The sequence below is a fragment of the Tasmannia lanceolata genome, unplaced genomic scaffold, assembly GCF_043159265.1.
Source record: "Tasmannia lanceolata isolate RefF3 unplaced genomic scaffold, GAP_Taslan_0.1 ptg000004l, whole genome shotgun sequence".
Classification (NCBI taxonomy): Eukaryota; Viridiplantae; Streptophyta; class Magnoliopsida; order Canellales; family Winteraceae; genus Tasmannia; species Tasmannia lanceolata.
The window spans coordinates 11,909,347-11,931,163 of NW_027518681.1; the positions used below are offsets into that span (position 1 = coordinate 11,909,347).

A 21,817-nucleotide genomic window follows, 5' to 3' on the forward strand; every position below is an offset into this window, starting at 1 on the left:
TTTGTTTGCACAAAGACCGGGATGGTTCTCTCTATCCACTACTCTACGAGGTTGACAATCAAACATTACTTACCATTATTCTCCGAGGAAAGCTACCATTATTCTACAAGGTAAGTTCCAGGAAAATCCAATGCTTGTCTCCTCCCTTTTATCTACTTACACCACTACTCTACGAGGTAACTACATGCAAACTAAACTGGGAAAAGGGTTGAAGATATCACTTACCCTAAATACATAAATAAAAAATGAAATTAGGGATAGTGAATAGTGTTGATGCTAGTATCTCTAATCCAATCGCGAGTTTAAGTGATCTTGACCATTCATCCTATGAGTCCCTACACGGCCGGCCCACAATCCAAAAAGGATGGAAATCGAGTGATCCTAAACCTTTCAATCAGGGACATTTGCAAGCTGTAAAATGACAAGTAGAAAAAAAATTGATCAATGATCTACATTTAATGAATACAAAATCCTATGATTGGATGGTTAGGATTACCCAATTAGCCTGTCTTCATCAAATGAACGGCAATCCGGATCACAAATACAATTCATATATGTACCAGATTAAGATTCATTATGACCAACAATAGGAAGTAAAAGAAGTACTAACACGGTAATTTTCCAATTTTAATATCAATATACCAGAATGGGTGGAAGTTACTAAATTCATGATCGGCAAACGTAGCCCTCTTTCCAGCTTATAACGTTAACAAAATCAAGGGTAACTTGGTCATTCGAAAATATATAAAAAATCCATACGAATGTATTCTGCGTGCTTTTTTGGGGGTTTGAGACTTGAGGGAGAGAGATATCGTTGTGTTTAGAGGAAGATTTTCCAAAATTCTAACCCCTTTTTCTTTTTCTTCCATCTCTCGCCAAACCCTAAAATTCCAGAAGGAAAGAGAACAAGGAATTGCAGAGGCGAAGAACGTTAGCTTTTCCCACTTCATTTTTTCCTCACTTTCTCCAAATCGCAGAGAAATTCAGTTCATTGAAGAGTTTCTCAAGAGAGGAGAAGGACTTTCAAAAATTCTTCTTTTTAGTAAAGGAGCTCGCTTCTAAGCGCAATAAATGAGTTAGTAAGCATCCAAGCCATCTTCAAAACTATTTTTTTTTTCCTCGATCGGATCTCTTAAAACAGAGTAGTTTTGCTTCCGTTCCAATCTTCATTTATGGAAAAACCGGATTTTTTTACCTAATTGGATCCGATTTGTAGCGTGTTTTTAGGGTTCAGATGCTGTTTTTCGAGAAATTAAATAAAGTTCCAGTCATCAGCGAAGATTTAACTAATGTTAGATTTTGATCATCAGATGTTCGTTTAAATCCGAGATTCTTTCCTTAGAAATTGAAAATTCCTTTATTCCAAATCTATCTCTCGCCTAAAAACAGAGTAATTTCTAGTTAGTTTCAATCCATCGTCTAAATAAAGATGATTCCATCTTTAGATCGTGTAAATCTAGCTCTTATCTTCGTAATTCTACTCTTCCCTTTCATCTCAACTCAAAACTCAACCGGCTGTATCCGGTACTGCGGTCACCCTACAAATCTCGTTCCGTTCCCGTTCGGATTCTCTGACGGATGTGAAATCCCCTTAAACTGCACAAACAGTGAGATCAGCGTCGGAGAATTCCTCGTCCAAAACATAACTCCGGACGGAATTCTAATCCATCTTCCGCCGGAATGCGATCGCCGGATCGGAAACGCCGGGAAATTTTACGGCCGGAACTACGCTCTGACCTCACAGAACGGACTCCTGTTAGGGAACTGTTTCAGGAATTATTCAAGCTGTGTTGTACCGAAGCTGATACTAGAAAGACAGTTCCAGGTATCGAGTTGTGATAAGAATATCAGTTGCTTTTCGAGCGATGATAATGGGTTTATGAACAGGACGAATGTGACCGGAAGTGGTTGCGAGTTTCTTTACTCGGCGATTGCTGCTGATATGAGTAGGAATGCGTTGGTAGCGTTGGAATTTCAGGCGGTGGAGTTAGGGTGGTGGATGGATGGGGAATGCAATTGCTCTGTGAATGCTAACTGTACGAAGCTCATTTCTCCGGTGAGCCAGAAACCGGCGTACCAGTGCCGGTGCTGGGAGGGTTTTGAAGGCGACGGATTCTTCGCCGGAGATGGTTGCTGGAAAGGTATGGTTTTGCTGTAAAAATACACCTTGTAATTTTTTTATTCACCCCCTTCTAGGATGAATTCACCCCCTATTGTTAAGAATTTTGCAAAATGGACTGTATAGCCCACACCATAGGATGATCCAATCATATCCATAGGATGATCCCTAGTCCTCTTATCTATAGAGAAACTTCACAAAACTCTATAGATTGGATGGTTGGGATCATCTAAGGAAATGATTTTTGGGGTGCAATCTATTTACATGGACGGTTTGTATCATCTTATGGTGTGGGCTCTACAGTTCATTTTGAAAAATACTTGACATTAGGGGGTGAATTAATCGTAGAAGGGGGTTAATTTATGGCCGCCTTTGTTTAATTGTGCTTTATTCATGGCGGTCTCATTTAGTAAGGATGTTTTGGTCATTAAAACAAGAGTAGAGGAGGTGTTGCGCATTTAGGCAGAGAGGTGGATGAATTAAACGTAATTTTGAGTCATTAAGTCGAAATCCATGGGAAATTTAAGATTATGAGTACAAAACCAATTATCTAAAAAATAATCGTAATTTTGAGTCCAATAATTGGTTTTGGACTGACAATCAGTCGTCATAATCTTAAACGAAAAAAAGCCTGAGTTTGCGGTCAGTTTACGTTTGGATACTTGAGTATTTTGACCTGATTGCTATCCTTTGAATGGACCTGAAGCCCTCCTGAAATGCCCAAAATGCCCCTTTTCTAGGCGTTGGTTGGACAAATCCAAAGGGTATTATGGTCAGTGAGGTGAGAAGTTACAATCAACTTTAATAGAGTGTGTTCAACGGTTCAACCCCACAGACCGGTCTTCAATACGGGTCTTAAATATGCAGCCATTTTTGACAGACAGGAGAGACCATGGTGTTCACTCTTTCTAGTTTCTACCATCAGTTTCTCTTTTCTAATTTTATTTTTGTCTTTTTCTCCTCTTCAGTCTCTTCCAATTGCAATCCATCAAGATACATGTCCGGTCGATGCGGAGGAACTACTAGGGTTGGTGTTCTATTTGGAGGTAACTTTCCTTCTTCAGCCCAAAATAATAAAATAAGAGAAAAGAGTGGGACCCACTTGCTTTGACTTTTCCTCCCTATTTTTGTTCTTACGTGGTGAATAATTTTTTTTAATTGTACAAATATTTAAAATAAGAGGAATGATGTTAACTAAGCACTGTCCCTTTCACAAATTTCTAATTAAAGTTTGTGTAAATCCATACAGTAATTAGTCTCGAAATATTTCAATGCACTCTCTGTCACTTGAAATTGTTAGAGTATAAATGATTAAATAACACCAGCTCCAACAGCTTAGGCCCTCTTCATTTAAGATTATGACAACCGATTATGTGTACAAAACAGATTATTGGACTCAAATTTAAACGTAATTATGAGTCGAACAATCGGTTTGGCACCCACAATCAGTTATCATAATCTTAAACGAATAGGGCCTTAAGCTTTTGGAGTAATTGGTTGTTTCACATGCTAGGGGTGGCAAACTTGGCCGAACTGAAACCGAGTCGAAACTGAACCGAAAATTTGGTTTCGGTTTCATAAAACCAAACCGATTCAAATTTCGGTTCGGTAGAATCAAATTTCGAGTCGGTTTGGTTTGGGGGTCAAACCGAACCGTTGCCCCCGATTTCCAATGAATATGAGCAAGGGGTGGCGAAATTGGCTGAAACCGAACTGAAAATTCAGTCTCGGTTCGGTTTACCCGATTCAAATTTCGGTTTGGGGGGTCAGACCGAATCGAAACCGAACCATTGCCACACCCCTAATCATAGCAATTGCCTCATGGCGGGTCCTGGGTTCAAAACTCCTTGATATTAAAAATTCACATCTAATGGTCAAACCGAAAGAGGGGCCACATGTGCCACGTGCATGCCAATGCTAAAAAGAGGGGCCACACGTGAGGGGGGTGTTAAACTATAAATGAATGAAGTTATTATAACCATGGTTTTAAATTTCGGACTTATCCGAAACCGAAATTTCAGCCGAAATCCAGCCGTATTGGCTCACGAAACGCCGGATTATTGGGATGAAATTTTGATCGAAATTACCAAAATTTCGGGTGAAATCTTGGTAATTTCGTTTGAAATTCTTTTAACGGAATAAAAAATTATTATTTTATTAGAAATTTGGTAAATTTCGGGAATTTCGGTTTCAGTACCATTTTGTTTCGGTCCTCACCGAAATCCGAAATTTCGGATTTTGGTCGAAATTTAAAACCTTGATTATAACACAGTGGAGATTTGCAGCATTTAATGTTTCAAATCATGATTTTTGTTTCTTAATTAGAAGAACTATTTATTCAGGCATAGCTGCTGGAGCTTCTCTAATGGCTGGTCTGGCTCTTCTCTATTACTTCATCCAGCGACGACGTTCCACTTCATCGAGAAACTTTAGGAGCGCCAGACACTTACTATCCGAAGCCACAGCCTCCACTGTCCATCTCTACCCATATAAAGTAATTGAGAAAGCCACAAATTGCTTCTCTGAGAAGCAGAGGCTTGGAACTGGGGCCTATGGAACGGTCTATGCAGGAAAACTCCACAACGATGAATGGGTTGCTGTTAAAAAGATCAGGCATAGAGATCATGATGGTATTGAGCAAGTTATGAATGAAATTAAGCTCCTTGCAGCAGTAAGCCACCCAAATCTTGTTCGCCTCTTGGGTTGCTGTATAGAGAAAGGTGAACAGATCCTTGTGTATGAATTCATGCCCAATGGGACCCTGTCTCAGCACCTACAATTAGAGAGGGGCTCTGGCCTCCCTTGGACAATTCGCCTTACAATTGCGGCCGGGACTGCCAAAGCCATTGCCTATCTGCACTCTGCAATGAACCCTCCAATATTCCATAGAGACATCAAATCCAGTAACATACTCTTGGACTATTGTTTCAATTCGAAAGTCGCAGATTTTGGCCTTTCCAGATTGGGTATGACTGAATCCTCTCATATCTCGACTGCTCCGCAAGGGACACCGGGGTATTTGGACCCTCAGTATCATCAGAACTTCCAGCTTTCTGATAAGAGTGATGTTTACAGCTTTGGTGTTGTTCTTGTTGAGATTATAACTGCATTGAAGGCGGTTGATTTCTCTAGAGTGCAAAATGAGGTGAATTTGGCTGCACTCGCCATTGATAAGATTGGGAAGGGGTGTGTGGATGAGATCATTGATCCATTTTTAGAACCACATAGAGATGCTTGGACCCTTTCATCTGTCCACAAGGTGGCTGAACTGGCATTCAGATGCCTTGCATTTCATAGGGATATGAGGCCTTCTATGATGGAAGTGGTAGATGAGCTGGAGCAGATCAGGGTAAGTGGGTGGGCCCAGATGGAGGAGAACGTCTACGAGGCATCTTTGGCATCATTTTGCTCTTCGCCATCGAATAGCAACGAGAATTTGGGGAAATTGAGCAGGAAGACAAGTTCAGATAGTAGGAAGCTGGTGGTCCCACCGAGGGGTGATTGCGTACTTTCAATGGAGGATAGTGAGGTCTCTCCTGTGTCTGTAGAGGATCCATGGTTCAGTGAACAGAGCTCTCCTTCATCAAACAGCTTGTTGGGTAATGTAATTCAGTGAGCTTATTCTAACCTGCTGATTTTATTTTTTTATTTTAGCTTTTATACTGTCTTGTGAATAGAGGTTGCAAGAATTTATAAGCTAAATGTGTAGAAGTCCCTACTAGATTTGCGTCTACAGTTTCCTTGAACATCATATAGAGTGAAATATACTAAAGTTTCCATTAAAATGCATATAATATAAATATTTTTTTACCCGGAATTTTTTTAGGAACCCATCAGCATGTGTGTGTGCATGTGTGTGCAGAGTTTGTTTGTGCGTGTGTGTGTGTGTGTGACTGTCTCTGTGCTTGAGAATGAGGGTGTGTGTCTGTCCACCCTTCCAAGTTGTAGCCGAGTGTTAGCTATGGTTGCCAGTGGTGGAGGTGACAAAATAGGAAACTTAGAGAAGGAGAGGAGCATACTGAAGACGATTACCCTCCGGGTTAACCAATTAGAGAAGGTCCTTGAAAGCCAATCCCGTTCATCTCTAACCAAAGAAATTAAGTTATGTAGACCAACACACAGCCTCTATACCAGTACACGCTAGCTTTCCTTCTTAGTAGAGGGTGTTGACCAGTTGCGTTTTCATCGTTGTCTGTTGGTGTTTCATGGCCTATAGATGCTACGGCAATCTCCCTTGCCTTGGAGATTGATGCGTGAACAATCAAATGATCTACCGACCTTCATCCCAACTGCCCCTGAATAGTAGGGCGTGAAAGACCTTTGGCCTATGGGGAAGGGTTAACTAATTATGTATATAAGCAGTCAAACAAGATCGGATCGAATCTAGCCTGACAAGCAGGCAATGGGAGTTTCTCGATATGGAATAGGGTTCAAATAGAAACCAATCTCTATCTCTAGGGCAAGCTGATCTAAAGAACCATGAGTAGAAGTAGAGGAACGAGTACATTCAGAAATAAACACCCATTTTTTTTGTAAATTATATTCTGGCTAGTTATTTATTTTTATGGACTTTCTGAATTTTCAATTCCTAAATTGGATGGTTCACTGAAAACAGATTTCCTCACATTTGGGTCCCTTGTTGTTTTGTTGCAGATTCCTGACTCCCCCAAATAATGAGAGTTTTAGGAAAAATCTTAACACAGTTGAATAACATATGGCGACTATATATTTCAGTTACATAGAACAGAGGTTCACAATAAATGTAAAGTTGGACCTGAACTGAATGATCTTTAACCCTTTGAGGAAGAAGAGTTACAAGTAAAATGCTAAAAAAGAAAGTCACTGTTACACTGTCCCACTTCTACCTCGTGTACTTAGCCAGATCCGTTCATCTGAACAGCAACCATAACTCCGACTAAATGTTGTTGAGAATACCTTGATTTATATGAAAGTTATATAGGTTGTCTTTCTAAAGGACACTTGAACCACACTGGTCCAACCTAACTTTCTCATAGTGGCTCTGTTTATAAAGTGGGAGTAAAACAAATTTTACACCCATTTTTAAGTGGAAAAATAGGAGTAAAAGCCCCATGGGAGTAGAATTTGTTTTACACCGATTTTACGTCAGAAGAAACAGGGTCAGAGTTAAAAACATTAAAAACAAGATATTTTGGAAAAGTTTTTCTTTTCCAAACTTTTCCTGGAATCTAAACAGGGCTTTATATTAAGCATGGGATGTGTGTTCTGGAAGGGATCAAGACCACTTCTACAAGATCAACTGTCTTAATTACACGCACAAGATCAACAACGAGCAAGCAAATAACGTAAAAATGCTCACAAATAAATTGATATTGCAAATTGTTTTACCACATTATTCAACATAAGTTTTATTTAGATACACGGTTCATGTATCCATACATATCATATCTATTGAAGCAGAATTTAGTCATAGAGAGCGAGGAGAAATGCGGGGGCAATTTAAGTGGCAAAGGTCTTTGCTGGTGAAACAGTTTGTAGTTTGGGTAACAACACCAGCAAGTGATCTACCCATTTTGCACGCAAGTATGATCATACCTTACACTGACGCCGCTATGATGTTTACTCCCTCTCATACCCATTGACACTGTGTTTGAAGTTTCTTACCGTTGCTTCCATTGATCTTACCTGTGTCGAAAATAAATAAATAAAAATTATAAAAAAAACAATTTTTTGGTCACGTCGCCCCAACCATGCATGTTTGGATTGCACGAAAAATATTTATGATGGAATTTTTTTTCTTTCTTTGCATAATTTGGAAGGAAATGATATGATTATGGGTACTTTCATTGCATACTAGCCTTCATGAACGGCAAAGAGAGTCCCGAAGACGAGGAAGATCAGAAGAGCAAAGCATATGGGGGTGAACTTGGCCATTCAATGAATTGCAATTCTAAGATAATAAAAGCTATCTGAGGGTTTTTTATAGGAAAGGTTGAGAAGTTTTTGGCCCACATATGCCATGTGGATGTGATAGGGTGGATCACGGCTAACACAAACCCGGTCCAGTTATATTTCCCCACCTTGGTCAAATGAATCTAGACCCTTACTGTATGAGGCCTACACCAAGAAAGAAGCAAAAAAAATGCCGTTGATTTTTGTGGGCTTTAGATGGGACCAGGACCATGTCGGTTGCATTATGTTGGTTTCAACAGATCAACGGTCCCAATTCAACACACAAGTCTTGACGTGAGACCTACTGTTGATTGTTTGGATTGATCAGTATATGTCATTTTTATAACGGGTCAAGTTTGAGGTTGTTTTAATTAAGAGGAAGATGATAAGATAGGACAACTTTGGGGGGCCTTATTAACATCAGACTGTTATGGCTCATGCTATTAACATGAGCAAGAACTACGAGCAAACACTATTTTTTATTTGGAAAACGCCAACAAGAATGTGATGAAACATAGAAAGCATGATTATACCCATTGTTAGGCCTAAAATCGGTAACAGATACGGCAGTGACGTAAGAGCTGAGCTGGAAGACTCAAGGAGCCGAAGTGGAGGATATTGAGTCCTGCACAAGAGCAAATAAGGTCAGAAAACCAACCCGGAGTTGTTGCTCCGGACGGGGCCTTCGACACTCAAGTCAGTATGAGCAGGAGTGCAGAGCCAAAAATTTAGGAGTGGTAGCTTAGAAGTTATTACCCCTCGCTTTGAGCCTTAAGAGGCCTTTTATAGGAGGAAACCTGGGGTGGTTGGATTATCTACCCCATGACAGGTGTCGGCCCTTTTGTGGGTTTAGGTTCACCCACTCTTAGGTAATTACCGGATTGCCCCTGGGCCGATGCTGGGTCTGTGGTGGGCCCTCCTGGGGCCACGTGTCGACAGCTCATTAGTTGCTGCTTTTCATACCCCATCACCCATAAAGAATCTCCTAGCTTTTTACGGCTCCCTATTGTTTGGTTGTACTCACACTTCTGTTGAACAAAAAAGAGAGAAATCTACAAATTACTTTGTAATCTAAACAAGGCAATCCCCTGATGTTTAATTCCAAAGCCTCCACGTAAATAATATAAAGAAAGACTGATTTCACAATATCCGAATATCCGCTTTTCAAATTGTGAGACCATGGTTTACACTAGCCCAAAATATACAGCCAAAGTAAAAGAAGAATAATCACCAACAAGATGAACTCCAATGTATATGAAAGAAGAACAAGGCTATGAGAAGAATATTAAGAAAATGAACCTTCGAAATATGGAGACATTGTTGGCACATTGCTTCAATCACAAGTTTGCACGCAATGGAGCTTCAATGGTGGTCTTTCTAGTTAAAAAATCTCTACAAATTTTCCAATGGAAAGTGGAGAAATAAAGACTTAATTAATTAGGGAAGTGGTGGTGGGTTTAAAATTTCAAAAAGACTCTGAATTTGAAATTGGAGGGAAATGAGAATGGTGGGAACGTCCGTGGTTTTAACTTTCGGCCGAAATCCGAAATTTCGGATTTCACCCTTTACGAAATTTTGACTGAAATTCCAAAATTTCGGTCCTAAATTTCGATTTAATGTAATTTTTGTTTTAAAAAAAACCTTTTACAAATTTTCGGATAAATTGCAAAATTTATTAAATACTATTTTTTAATTAATACCGAATTTCGGCCGGGTCCGAAATCAGTACCGAAACCGAAATTTAAAACCTTGGGAACATCTAGGAAAAGATGGAACAAACATGCTCACACGTGTATAAACTAGGTCAATAAAATGACCAAAATACCCTTAGACACAAAATTATATATATATATATATATTTGCCTCATTATATCTCTCAAAAGTAAATAAAATAAAAATAAACTAAACAAAATTAACTTCCAAAAAATACATGTTAAAGTTTAACAAATAAGACACCAGCAGTCGGCTTTATAGTGGAATATATGTAGTGTGGGATTATGCAAAGAAATATCCAATAGTTAACGGATACGACCTTACAAGATTTCATACAGAATTTGTAAGGCACCCCTGCCTTCATTGACTACATTAATAATTGTATAATCAGTTACAAGTTAATCACAAAAAATGGATTTAGACGACAGTTAAAGGGGAAAAGCAAAGTAGATGAGAAGACAATATCGAAACACACTTTTAGGATTAATAGTAAAAGGCAAGTTTTGAGTCCTACAATGGGCATAAGACTATAAGAGGGCGTGTATGTGAGATGAAGAACATTGATATTATAGAACATCACGAGGTTACCAACATGGTCTCGGTCCCATATCAAAGGGACGTCCCATGTATAAGATAAAGGGCTACAATGATCAACGGATTAGTTTCTCTCAGCAAATCTCTAAGTTTGATCGAGGCTTGATGGATCAAGGGGCTAGGATAACTACGTACTACGTAGTTGGAGCTGGGTGATGAGCGAAAGAGATGGGTAGTTGTGCGGGATGCAAGATGAATTAAAGAAAGATGAGCCAAAAAGATAAATAAAAATCTAGATGTCGGACAGAACCGGGCGGAGGGCTAGAAGGACTCTCTGCTAAACAAGGACGTTTGCTTATGTTGTGAACAAGGTGAGGTAGGATTGACCTGCTATGATACCATATGAAACAACCAATTACTCAAGCTTAAGCAGTTAGCCTGGGTGTTATTTAATCATTTATACTTCAAACCAATGTATGTGTTCTTTAAGTCGGGGTTTCGATTTGGGAGATATTCTTCACACACTCATTGTAATGTATCAATAAAGAGTCTTTAATATAGTGCAAGCCCATATTTGGCAACCATGAATAATTATTCCATGGAACATTCATGGGCCGAATCATGTGAGAGGGGCGGAGGAAGGAAGGAGAATGTATCAAAATCCCTAAAAACCATTGAAAAGAAAATACCTAGCTAGCCTTTTCCTGTTTTTAGGAGCTTTTCAGGCTGGCTCACCCATTCAAGAGTCAACTCTCTCCATCTCCAATCCATTATCCATCTCTCACAACTGGCTCCACAAATATTCCATGGAATATCTTTTCATGATGGCCAAACGTGGCCTAATAAGTATCTTTTTACAGAGCTTTATCTTACGCATGGGATGTCCGTGTTCACGATGGGATCAGGACCATGTGGCCCACTTCTACAAGATCAACTGTCTTAATTACACGCACAAGATCAACAACTAGCAAGCAAATAATGTTAAAATGCTCACAAATAAATTCATATTGCAATTTTTTTACGACATTATTCAACATAAGTTTTATTTACATACACGGTTCATGTATCCATACATATCATATGTATTGAAGCAGAATTGGGTCATGGAGAGGGAGGAGAAATGCGGGGGCAATGTAAGTGGCAAAGGTCTATGCTGGTGAAACAGTCGCCGGTAGGGAAACAACACCAGCATTTCATCCACCCCAATTCGTCGCAATCGTACCTCATACAGACGTCGATATGTATTTTACTCCCTCTCATACCCATTGACACTGTGTTTGAAGTTTCTTTACCGTTGCTTCCATTGATTTTAGCTGTGTCCAGAATAAATAAATTATCATTTAAAAAAAAAGAAAATTTGGTCACGACGCCCCAACCAGCCTGTTTGGATTGCAAGAAAAATATTTATGACGGAAATTTTTTTCTTTCTTTCCATACTTTGGAAGGAAATGAAATGATTATGGGTACTTTAGAGGGATGTGATCATAAATTGAAGGTTCCTCTAAATAAAAATTGAATAGGATTGGTTCAAGTTATAGTTTTTGTGTGTAAAAAAAGTTGGAAATTTTAGAAATATATTTCCTTTCCAAACTTTTCCCGAAAATTCTTGCAATCCGAAGTGGGCCTCGATGGATACATAAATTATTTTCTAAATCTTAGTTTAAAATCTTTGTTTTTTTTTTTTAATATCAGATTCTAAGTTCAATCGAAAGGGATGTTGACAATGTCTTCAGAGCGGCCAATATGTCAATAAATATTGGTATTGGAAAGCCTCCAATATGCTGATATATCAGAAATATTGGGAAATATTCCCAGTATGGCCCGTATATCTGATCAGACATAATTCTTATTTATAAATTCCTAAACATATTCAAAGATAGCACTCGTTGTATGCAAAGCAATAAGAAATAGGAAATAGAGAAAGCTAATACTAGCCTTCATGAACGGCAAAGAGAGTCCCGAAGACGAGGAAGATCAGTAGAGCAAAGCATATGGGGGTGAACTTGGCCATTCAATGAATTGCAATTCTATGATAATAAAAGCTATCTGAGGGTTTTTATAGGAAAGATCAAGAAGTTTTGGGCCCACATATGCCATGTGGATGTGATAGGGTGGATCACGGCTAACACAAACCCGGTCCAGTTATATTTCCCCACCTTGATCAAATGAATCTAGACCGGCCCTTACTGTATGAGGCCTACAATAAGAGAGAAGCAAAAACACGCCGTTGATTTTTGTGGGCTTTAGATGGTACCAGGATCATGTGGGTTGCATTATGATGGTTTCAACAGATCAACGGTCCCAATTCAACACACAAGTCTTGACGTGAGACCTACTGTTGATTGTTTGGATTGATCTATGTATGTCATTTTTATAACGTGCGAAGTTTGAGGCTGTTTTAATTAAGAGGATGATGATGATGATGATAAAATAGGACAACTTCAGGGCTCCTTATTAACATCAGACTGTTATGACTCATGCTAGTAACATGAGCAAGAACTACGAGCAATCTCTATTTTTTATTTGAACACGAGCAAGAACTACGAGCAAACTCTATTTTTTATTTGGAAAACGCTAACAAGAAAGTGATGAAGCATAGAAAGCATGATTATACTCGTAAAGGAGAAATTAAATGGTGTAAGGCCTTTCAACAATAAGGCTTCCGTACGGTGGAAGTACCACCCTTGACATTTGATCCAACATCAGCTCCTCAAAAAGTGAGCTGCTGTTGGATCAAATACCAGGGGCGGTACCCCTACCGTATTGTTGTAAGACCTTACACCATATAAAATCTCCGCATGAAGAATCTCCTAGCTTATTACGGCTCCCTATTCTTTCGTTATACTCACACTTCTGTTCGACAAAAAAGAGAGAGAAATCTACAAATTACTTTGTAAGGCAATCCCCGTAAAAAACCGCGTACGCTCAGTTGTTTAGTAACCCTGATGTTTAATTCCAAAGCCTTGGCGTGACATAATAGTGTCAAAGCGGGACCTCCCATCCAGTACGGTGTGCCAGCGAGGACGCTAGGCCCTAAGGGGGGTGGATTGAAAGATCCCACATTGGAAAGGGAGGAAAAGTTACTGGGCTATATATGTGGATTTTCCCTCTCCCTAAGTAGACACGTTTTCAGCATCTCCAAGGGGCGGGCCCCGCGGAGTGGGTCGGGCACAGTTAATGCGGTTGGAAAACAAAACCGGAAAGGGTAGATGACCCAGAACCGGACAATACCCACATATATAACCCATCAACTTTTCCTCCATTTTCAATGTGGGATCTCACAACAAGGCTATCAGAAGAACATTAGGAAAATGAACCTTCGAAATATGGAGAAACTGGGCAAGTTACCAAATTGCTTCGATCACATGCTTCCACGCAATGGAGCTTCAATGGTGGTCTTTCTAGTTAAAAAATCTCTACAAAATTTCCAATGGAAAGTGGAGAAATAAAGACTAAATATATTAGGGAAGTGGAGCTGGGTTTAAATTTTCAAAAAGACTCTGAATTTGAAATTGGAGGGAAATGAGAATTGTGGGAATATCTCGGAAAAGATGGAGCAAACAAGTGTGGCTCACAGATGCATAAACTAGGTCAATAAAATGACCAAAATACCTTTAGATACAAAATTATATTTTCTCCCCTTACTATATCTCTCAAAAGTAAATAAAATAAAACTAAACTAAACAAAATCAACTTCCCAAAAATACATGTTAAAATTTAACAAAAATATGATGCCAGTAGTTGGCTTTATAGCGGAATATATGTAGTGTGGGATTACACAAAGTAATGTCCATTAGTTAACGGATAGGACCTCACAAGATTTCATACATAATTTGTAAGGCACCCCTGCCTTGATTGACTACATTAATAATTGTTTAATCGGTTACAAGTTAATCACAAAAAATGGAATTAGACGACAATTAAAGGGGAAAAGCAAAGTTGATGAAAATGACAATATCGAAACATACTTTTAGGATTAATAGTAAGAGGCAAGTTCTGAGTCCTACAATGGGCATAAGAGGGGATGTATGTGAGATCAAGAACACTGATATTATAGTCTTATAGAACATCACGAGGTTACCAACGTGGTCTCGGTCCCATATCAAACGGACGTCCATTGTATAAACTTGAGTGGATCAAAACTCGAGGCTTGATGGATCAAGGGCCTAGGATAAGTCGAACAAGGTGTTCTCAATGCCATTTTGCCTGCTTTATGGTTACCCTTTGGATCAACAGATCTGATCATGTAAATGATAGAGAAGTGGTGACTAATAAGCTGTCTTTTAGGAAGAAGCATAGAAGTGACATTCTTTTAACATGACTAACATAAAGATGCCAACATCAATAATTTTAGAATAGCTACGCATAAAGTACTTCTAGGTTAGAGATAAAAAGGAATGTTTGTACAATGTATGTTAAATCTAGTCCAATTCATGTTCTTGTGTAACATCATTAGGCGACCCAAGGGTCTTAGTCCCACCCCCAAAAGCATCCCATGAGTAAGATCATTAACTACAAAAATCAATAATTCTCGGTTAGAGATAGAGCTGTTCGTTTTAGATTTTGACAGCAGATTGTGAGTCCAAAACCTGAAGGGTCTAGGATTATCATTGCCATTTGAGAAGAGTATACAAAAGTCACATTTAGGATCAAGGGAAACTGAGAGTGGAACAGAGAGTGGGAACGATCAAATCCCTCCTTGCCACATGGCATTGGTGGGGTAGTTTTGCCGTTTTAAAGAGAAAAAAAGGAAAAGATCGCTAACGTGGGAAAAGACTATTTCTTGGTTCCACTCTCGGTTTGGTTACCATATCATCAGGGGCGATCCCAGAAATTTTGCACAAGGGGGGCAAAAATTATAGTAATTTTTTTTCTCCAAACAAATGAAAGCACTATTATAGTTTCCAAAAAGAACCCTCAAATGTTCATTGTTATATCCTTTTATATCCCTAAAAGGGGGGCATATTTTTTTAGAATGAAGGGAAAAACCCTCGCTTGGGAAGAGAAGAAGATATTTTTTTATAAGGAAGGGATATAAAAATGGTAAAATTAAAATTTCAAAAAAATCGGTCAAAATAGTCGGCCTTGCTCCATTCTTTAATGCGCCTTTCTCGTTATAGCGTTATTCTTGACAGGCATTGACGGAGTACATATAGTTACTTGAGACTTCTATGTTATCACGTGTCAACTTCTTGGGGTTTATTTGAGTCAACAAAAAAACCCCTCTCTGTAATGAGATTATATATGGTGGCCGCCCCGCATCGTTTGGCTGATCCAAACCATTAATTTTTGGGTCTTACGTAGATGTAGATAGGGTGTATCCCAAAAAAATTTCTCCATACTGTTCATCCGAACCCTCACCCTCTGTTATGTGCAGATTTCTATATTGTACCGTCAATTTTAAACCTCCATAAATTGGAGGGTTAGGATCATCCAATGGAGAAGATATTTTGGGGCACATCTTATATACATTAGGGCCCAACAAATGAACGGTTTGGATCACCCAATTGATGTGGGCCTGGGCTGCACCCTCATACATGACCGGCCATCATATAATCTCCCTCTCTGAAAGATGTCTCTCAAGGGATCTGAGACCTTTCAATTAAATGGAGTGCAAATATTAGATTCTGCGTGTGTCCTATTAGTACACTTTGATTTAGGAATCACAGGTGAAAAAATCATCTCCATACGATGATCCTAACCCTCTAATATGTAGATAAATTACATTTAGAAATATCTATAGATTGAAAAGTTAGGATCATCCAATGGAGATGATTTTATGGGCAAGGGCGCAACAAATCAACGGTTTGGATTGTGAGGAAAATGCTGACTATTTAGGATTCTATTGATGGTATTTAAGAGAATGATTTATTTCAAAATCAATGGCAGCCTATCAGTTTTAGAGTCAAGAGGAGATGGGCGATTGTTTTTGCCGATGTATTAATTGTAGTTTTAGAAGGGAAAGCCAGCAAGGCACATTATGGTCAATAGAGTCCCGAATAGCTTCATATTGTCCCCCTTCCCTATTGGCCAATAAAGTCCCGAAAGGCTAGACTTCCTCATTTTTTTTCCCCAAAAATTAAGGGGGGCAATTGTCCCCCTTCCCTTTCATGTGCCATTGCCCCTGTGATATCATTATTAAAGATACTCTTATGAACAAATTGTTTTGGGGATGACTGCACAGAAACTCAATTTGACAACCAATGGTACAATGCATTTTTGAAGTTAAACATGTGAGGCATAGTGTGTGCGTGGTTTATGTGAATAAAGATGTTGACATTGTAGACATCATGAAGCACATGAACTCGGTCCCATTCCAAATGGACGTCCCGTGCAGAAGATAAAGGACTACAAAAATCAACATTTTAGCTATTCAAAGCAGACCCATAAACGATGCATGATGGATGAAGGCCTAAATCATCCGACTAGGTGTTCTTAACTTCTTTGATATGCCGTACGATATGATTATTTGGGTCCCTGTCCCTGATATGGTACATGATCGCAAGTACATTAATTCAATGTCACATCATATAATTAATGTGCGAAACAACCAATTATTCCAAAAGCTGAAGTGGTTCTCAGTACTTCTCACTGTAAAACCTAATCCGGCTGAAGTGGTTGAGTGTTTTAATTGCTCATTTATCTCCTCTCTTTTACGTTAGCAATACCATGGATTTTTAATAATAAAGAGTTGTTGGATTTTGAACCCAAGACCTACGGTTAAGCAATAGCTTTGGTATTATGTGAAACAAACAATTACACTAAAACAAAGTGGAATCCATGAGTATGGCAATGGATGTAGATGAGGTATAGGGCGACGAAGGCTGCGGGTGGATAACTCCAAGCTACAACAAGTGTTGGAGATGGAGAAGCAGCGAAAGGGGTTTTTTAATGGCCTTGTGAAGTAGTTGAAGTTAGGTGATGAGCGACAGAGATGGGTAGTTGTGCGGGTTGCAAGATAAATCAAAGGAAGATGAGCCTAAAAGATAAATAAAATCTAGATGTCTAACCGACCCCTGGGGGGGCGCCTAGATGGACTGTCCGCTAGAGAAGGACATGGGCTGTCCGCTAGAGAAGGACGTTGCTTCTGTTGTGATCATGGTGAGGTCGCATCTATGATACCATATGAAACACTAATTACTCTAAAAGCTTAAGCAGTTAGCGTTGTTGTCATTGAATCATTGAGCACTGCTAGGAAAACAGGATCAAATCCCCGTAAAGCAATAAATACACATTGAAAAGGGTCAAATCAATGGTAATTTGAGTCCTGTTTTTATTCTCCAAACGGAATTCCGTTTTCCTCAATCATATTTATACTTCAAACCATCGTATTTGTTCTTCAGTCGGGGTTTTGATTTGGGATATATTCTTCACACATTCACTGTTAATTTGTTATGTATCAATAAAGAGTCTTTAATGTACTGCAAGGCCATATTTGGCAACCATGAATAATTATTGGATGGAACATTCATGGGCTGAATTATGTGAGAGGGGCGGAGGTAGCTATTTAAAGGGGTGGGAGTAGAGAATGTATCAAAATCCCTAAAAACCATTGAAAAGAAAATACCTAGCTAGTTTTAGCAACTTTTCATGCTGGGCCTGCGCTCATCCTTTCTAGACTCAACTCTCTCCATCTCCAATCCATCTCTCACAGTCACAACTTGCCCCACAAATATTCCATGGAATATATTTTCATGATGGCCAAACGTGCCCTGATAAGTATTTTTTTTAAGAGCATTTAAGTAACCATTTAAGGGGTCATAAGAAATGATACGAAGATATGTTGTCATTCGAATAAAATATGATTGTACAGCTGCGAAATTCTTTTCTACGAAAGTCCCTAGCAAATCCCTCTTAAAAACATATCTTTGAAAGGTGGCTAGTCTACAAGGGACATCACTGACGCTGACGTGTCTCCCACCAACTCATATTTCCACCATTGGTTGCATGGGGCCCGCAAAAACTAACCTATCCCACATCACGACAACCCACTGACGCCTTTCTCCACTACAACTTTGCATGGGGCACGTGCCTATCACGTGCCCGGCAAAAAAGGACCGGAAAATCAAAATACACCCCCCATTTTTAAAAACTCGCCCTCTTTAACGAAGTAAGAGTAATAGCAGAACCCAACGGAGAACTCCCCACCTCCACCTCAAACGAATCATACCTTAAAAAAAGCTCCACCACCAAAAGCCTCGAAACCAACACCACAAAATCCTTCCCAGCACACTGCTTATTATCCAAACTCGGACCCTCCGTCTCCGGCCCATTGGACCACAACACGTGCTTCAAAAGCTTCTCACCCTCCCCCAAAAACCGATTTCCCAAAAACTCCTCCCCCTTTTCAAAAATCCTCAAATCCCTCGTCGCAAATGGCTGAAACCCAAACATCATCTCCCCTTTCTTAACCCTAAAAGCCGAGTCATGGCTCTCAATAATCAAATCCTTCTTCGCTTTTCCGTACTGGTACGGTACCGGTGGCTCTAACCGGAAAGCCTCGTAGACGACCGATTTCATCAACGGCATAGATTCCATCGCCTTCATCGTCACTTCTCCACCGTTGGATTTAACAGCCGATCGGATTTCTTCAGCTAGCTGTCTATGCAGCTTGGCTCCGGCTCGTCCGATTAATTTCATTATAGTCGGGAAAAATAGTTTCATACCCCCAAATGAGTTGAAACACGTCGCAAAAAGGAGATTGTGACATGATTCTTCCCGGCTTATACCCAGCTTTTCTCCTTCGTTGAGAATCGATGTTGAAGATTCATAGAAGAAATTGTAGAGTTTTTGATAATCGGATTTGATTAAAAATGAAGGGAGAGGGAAGGAGTGGAGAAGGACTTCTTCTAGAAGACTTGGTAACCCTAGGGTTAGAATCGGACCCAACTGGAACAAAACCCATTTCCCAATCAGTGTCGGACCGTCCGAACCCAATTGGGTTTCTCCCGGATTTGTGTCAAAAAGCGATCGGGAAAGGAAATTAAAGCAGGCTTGTTCATTTTGGGAGGAAAAATCAGCTTTTCCCTTTCCAGAAATCTCTTTTTCGAGATCTTCAAACAGGGTTTTGAAGGTAGTGTGAAATTCTGGGATTATTTTTTCTCGACGAGATTGGAGGAGGAAAAAGAGAAGCTTTTTGAGTTTGGCATGGTTAGGCTCAGATGGGTCGAGATAAGAGAGGATTCTATAGCCACCTGTGAGATCAATCGAGGGCATAAAGGTACCAACAAAGAGATCTTTTTTCTCGACTTTTGAGACATCAAAGAGGACTGGAAAACTGGCTCCGTCTAGGAGAGCGATGACTCTAGGGTTTGGAGAGATGAATGGTCCAGGTGGCATGTTTGTACGGAAGACAGTGGATTGGTGTTTTTTCATTCGGGTTTTGAAGAAATCGTCTCGGCCTTGGTTGTAAAAATAGTCGAGTCGGTCTTTGACTGGACCGATAAATGGGAGGCCATAATCGCCTGGGATTTCTCGGATCGGTAGTTTTGGGGTTGTGGTTGGAGTGAAGGGTCTTTCTGATACGGAGGCTGAGATTTGACGGAAATAGGGTTTGGGTTTTGGGTTTGAACTGAGTTGGAGAAGAGGGGCGAATAAAGAGGAGGAGGAAGCCATTTTTTTTGGGGAAGAAAGAGGGGTATTTTGGGAAGAAGAGGTATAAGGGCTTAGGGTGTGATGAATGATGAGTTGAAATATATAGAGCTGTTTTTTGGACGGAGAATGAGTTCGGTCGTGAAAGGCGAGCGATCGGAAAATTTGAGTCTGAGTCTCTGTTTCTATTTCTCTCAGCTTAAAAAGAAGAAGAAGTGAAAAAAAAAAAAAACACGTGGGGATATGTGGGACAGGGGGGACGGTAGCTCTATTGACCTGGCTACTAGTGATACTTTTCTAGTTGTGGGCCCGTTGTAAATCTTTTGTAATATTCATGAAGTTATTAGGATCGTTGATCAGGTTGATCACAGGTGGAATTGATCTTGTAATGTGCATGTGGTGATCAGGATCATTGATCTGATTAATCGCAAGTGGGATTCGTCGGATTTGTCACATCCTTAAATTTAGGGGTGTCAAGGGATCCACCTCGGATTGGTTCCACGTATGTCTCTGTCACAATCCATTAAATCCCTTATTGGTCGGATCAAATTCGGATTGCTCTTCGGATCCTACTTCCCATGTCCCGGACATGATCCATTTCAAATCGGAGTTTCCTAGTAGGTCCTTCTTTTATATAATTAAAATTCTCAAAAAAGGGTGAGGCCGAGTTGCAACTGTGACTACACACTGGATTAGAGACTTCGGGGCCGTTTGGATAAGCTGATTTTAGAATCCGGAATTTCTTCAAAATTGTAGTAGCTAAGAGACGAGAAGAAGCGGACCAGCTGTTGTTTTTGACTCGTTTTTGCTTCTCACCCTTCTTTCCATCAGCAAGGAAGTAGCTGATCCTCCCATATTTCCAGGTTTTAGAAACCTTAGTATGCAGGAGAGATTTTTAAAACCTGAATTTCTCGCTTAAAATTCAAGAAACGCTTTTTTTTTTGGATGAGTGAATTCAAGAAATGCTGCCAGGACAACATGCAGCAGCCTGATCATGAACCGTCTTTTACACTGTTTTCAAACTAAAAACATGGATTCTAAAATCTGCGTATCCAAATGGCCCCTTAGAGTCAATGATTAGAGAAGGAAAAGAAGAGGCTAACTCAAGACTTGAGACAACTGATTGACGAAATGCTGAAAATAGAAATTGCTTGAAAAATAGATACGACTTATTTTACTAAAATACCCATGAAATAATACTTAATGTTGTAAAACTTGAAGGGTATTTTCGTAAAATAATATAAGAATATCAAGTTTCAGACAGTCCAACGGGCTTTTAATAGTTGTATGGATCCGACCGGTAATTTTTTCAGATTCTATGTTCAGGATCCAAAATATGTCCATGGATCCTAGTAGTGTATCTAGGTCCTGTCCATTAAACTTCGGATTCGGATAGTCCAATGTCTCGATCCATTGGCATCCCTATCCTTAATGTTGATGCTTTGGCTCTTTCAAAAATTAAGAACTCCAATACTACATGATAAAATCAAAAAAATCTGATGATCAAGTGACAAATATCAGTTTTTTAACTTGGGCTGGGGGAACATGCACAAACCCAACCTGCCTTTTCCTGGGAACTGTAATAACCTTTGACAACTCTATAAAAAAGAAAAGACATGATGAGATAGTGCAAATGTCAAAACATGGTTCTGCTGATATGATTTCCCTTTTTTTTGCAGTAGAATCAGGCTGTTGATATTGGTACTATCATGTTTTGATAATTGTACAACTTATCCTGTCTTTTACTATTTAAACAGCTGTCAAAGGTTCTTACAATTCCCAAAGAGGTCTCAGAAGCAGATTATAAAAAGAAAAGACAGGCCGAGTCTGTGCAACTATTAAAAGATGGTAGTGCCAATATCAGTATCCCAGTATTAATTGAAAATCTAATTGACCAGAAAATAAAAAATCCAGATTCTAAATCACACA

The 21,817-nt window shown here is 39.5% G+C and overlaps 2 protein-coding genes and 1 long non-coding RNA gene across 4 annotated transcripts; 1 reads left to right on the forward strand and 2 right to left on the reverse strand.

Annotated features, from left to right (window-relative positions):
- The first annotated feature begins 761 nt into the window (after positions 1 to 761).
- LOC143875501 (wall-associated receptor kinase-like 14) lies at positions 762 to 6,978 on the forward strand. 2 transcript variants are annotated; one of them, XM_077377070.1, is made up of 4 exons: positions 762 to 2,141; positions 3,088 to 3,165; positions 4,462 to 5,718; positions 6,773 to 6,978. In XM_077377070.1, the coding sequence occupies exons 1-4, from the start codon at positions 1,430 to 1,432 to the stop codon at positions 6,778 to 6,780; spliced, it is 2,055 nt and encodes a 684-aa protein (XP_077233185.1). In that variant the 5' UTR covers positions 762 to 1,429; the 3' UTR covers positions 6,781 to 6,978. The 2 variants fall into 2 exon arrangements, with proteins under 2 accessions (XP_077233185.1, XP_077233184.1); XM_077377069.1 differs by lacking the exon at positions 6,773 to 6,978 and having other exon boundaries at positions 4,462 to 5,850.
- Positions 6,979 to 7,420: 442 nt separating this feature from the next.
- Positions 7,421 to 12,725, reverse strand: LOC143875502 (uncharacterized). The gene is made up of 4 exons (XR_013250133.1): positions 12,233 to 12,725; positions 8,807 to 9,078; positions 8,584 to 8,675; positions 7,421 to 7,783 (listed from the first exon to the last, which is right to left on the reverse strand). It is a non-coding gene; the product is annotated as an uncharacterized LOC143875502 (long non-coding RNA).
- Positions 12,726 to 18,055: 5,330 nt separating this feature from the next.
- LOC143875503 (allene oxide synthase 1, chloroplastic-like) lies at positions 18,056 to 20,075 on the reverse strand. The gene has a single exon (XM_077377071.1). The coding sequence runs from the start codon at positions 19,910 to 19,912 to the stop codon at positions 18,383 to 18,385; it is 1,530 nt and encodes a 509-aa protein (XP_077233186.1). The 5' UTR covers positions 19,913 to 20,075; the 3' UTR covers positions 18,056 to 18,382.
- Between the last annotated feature and the right edge of the window lie 1,742 nt (positions 20,076 to 21,817).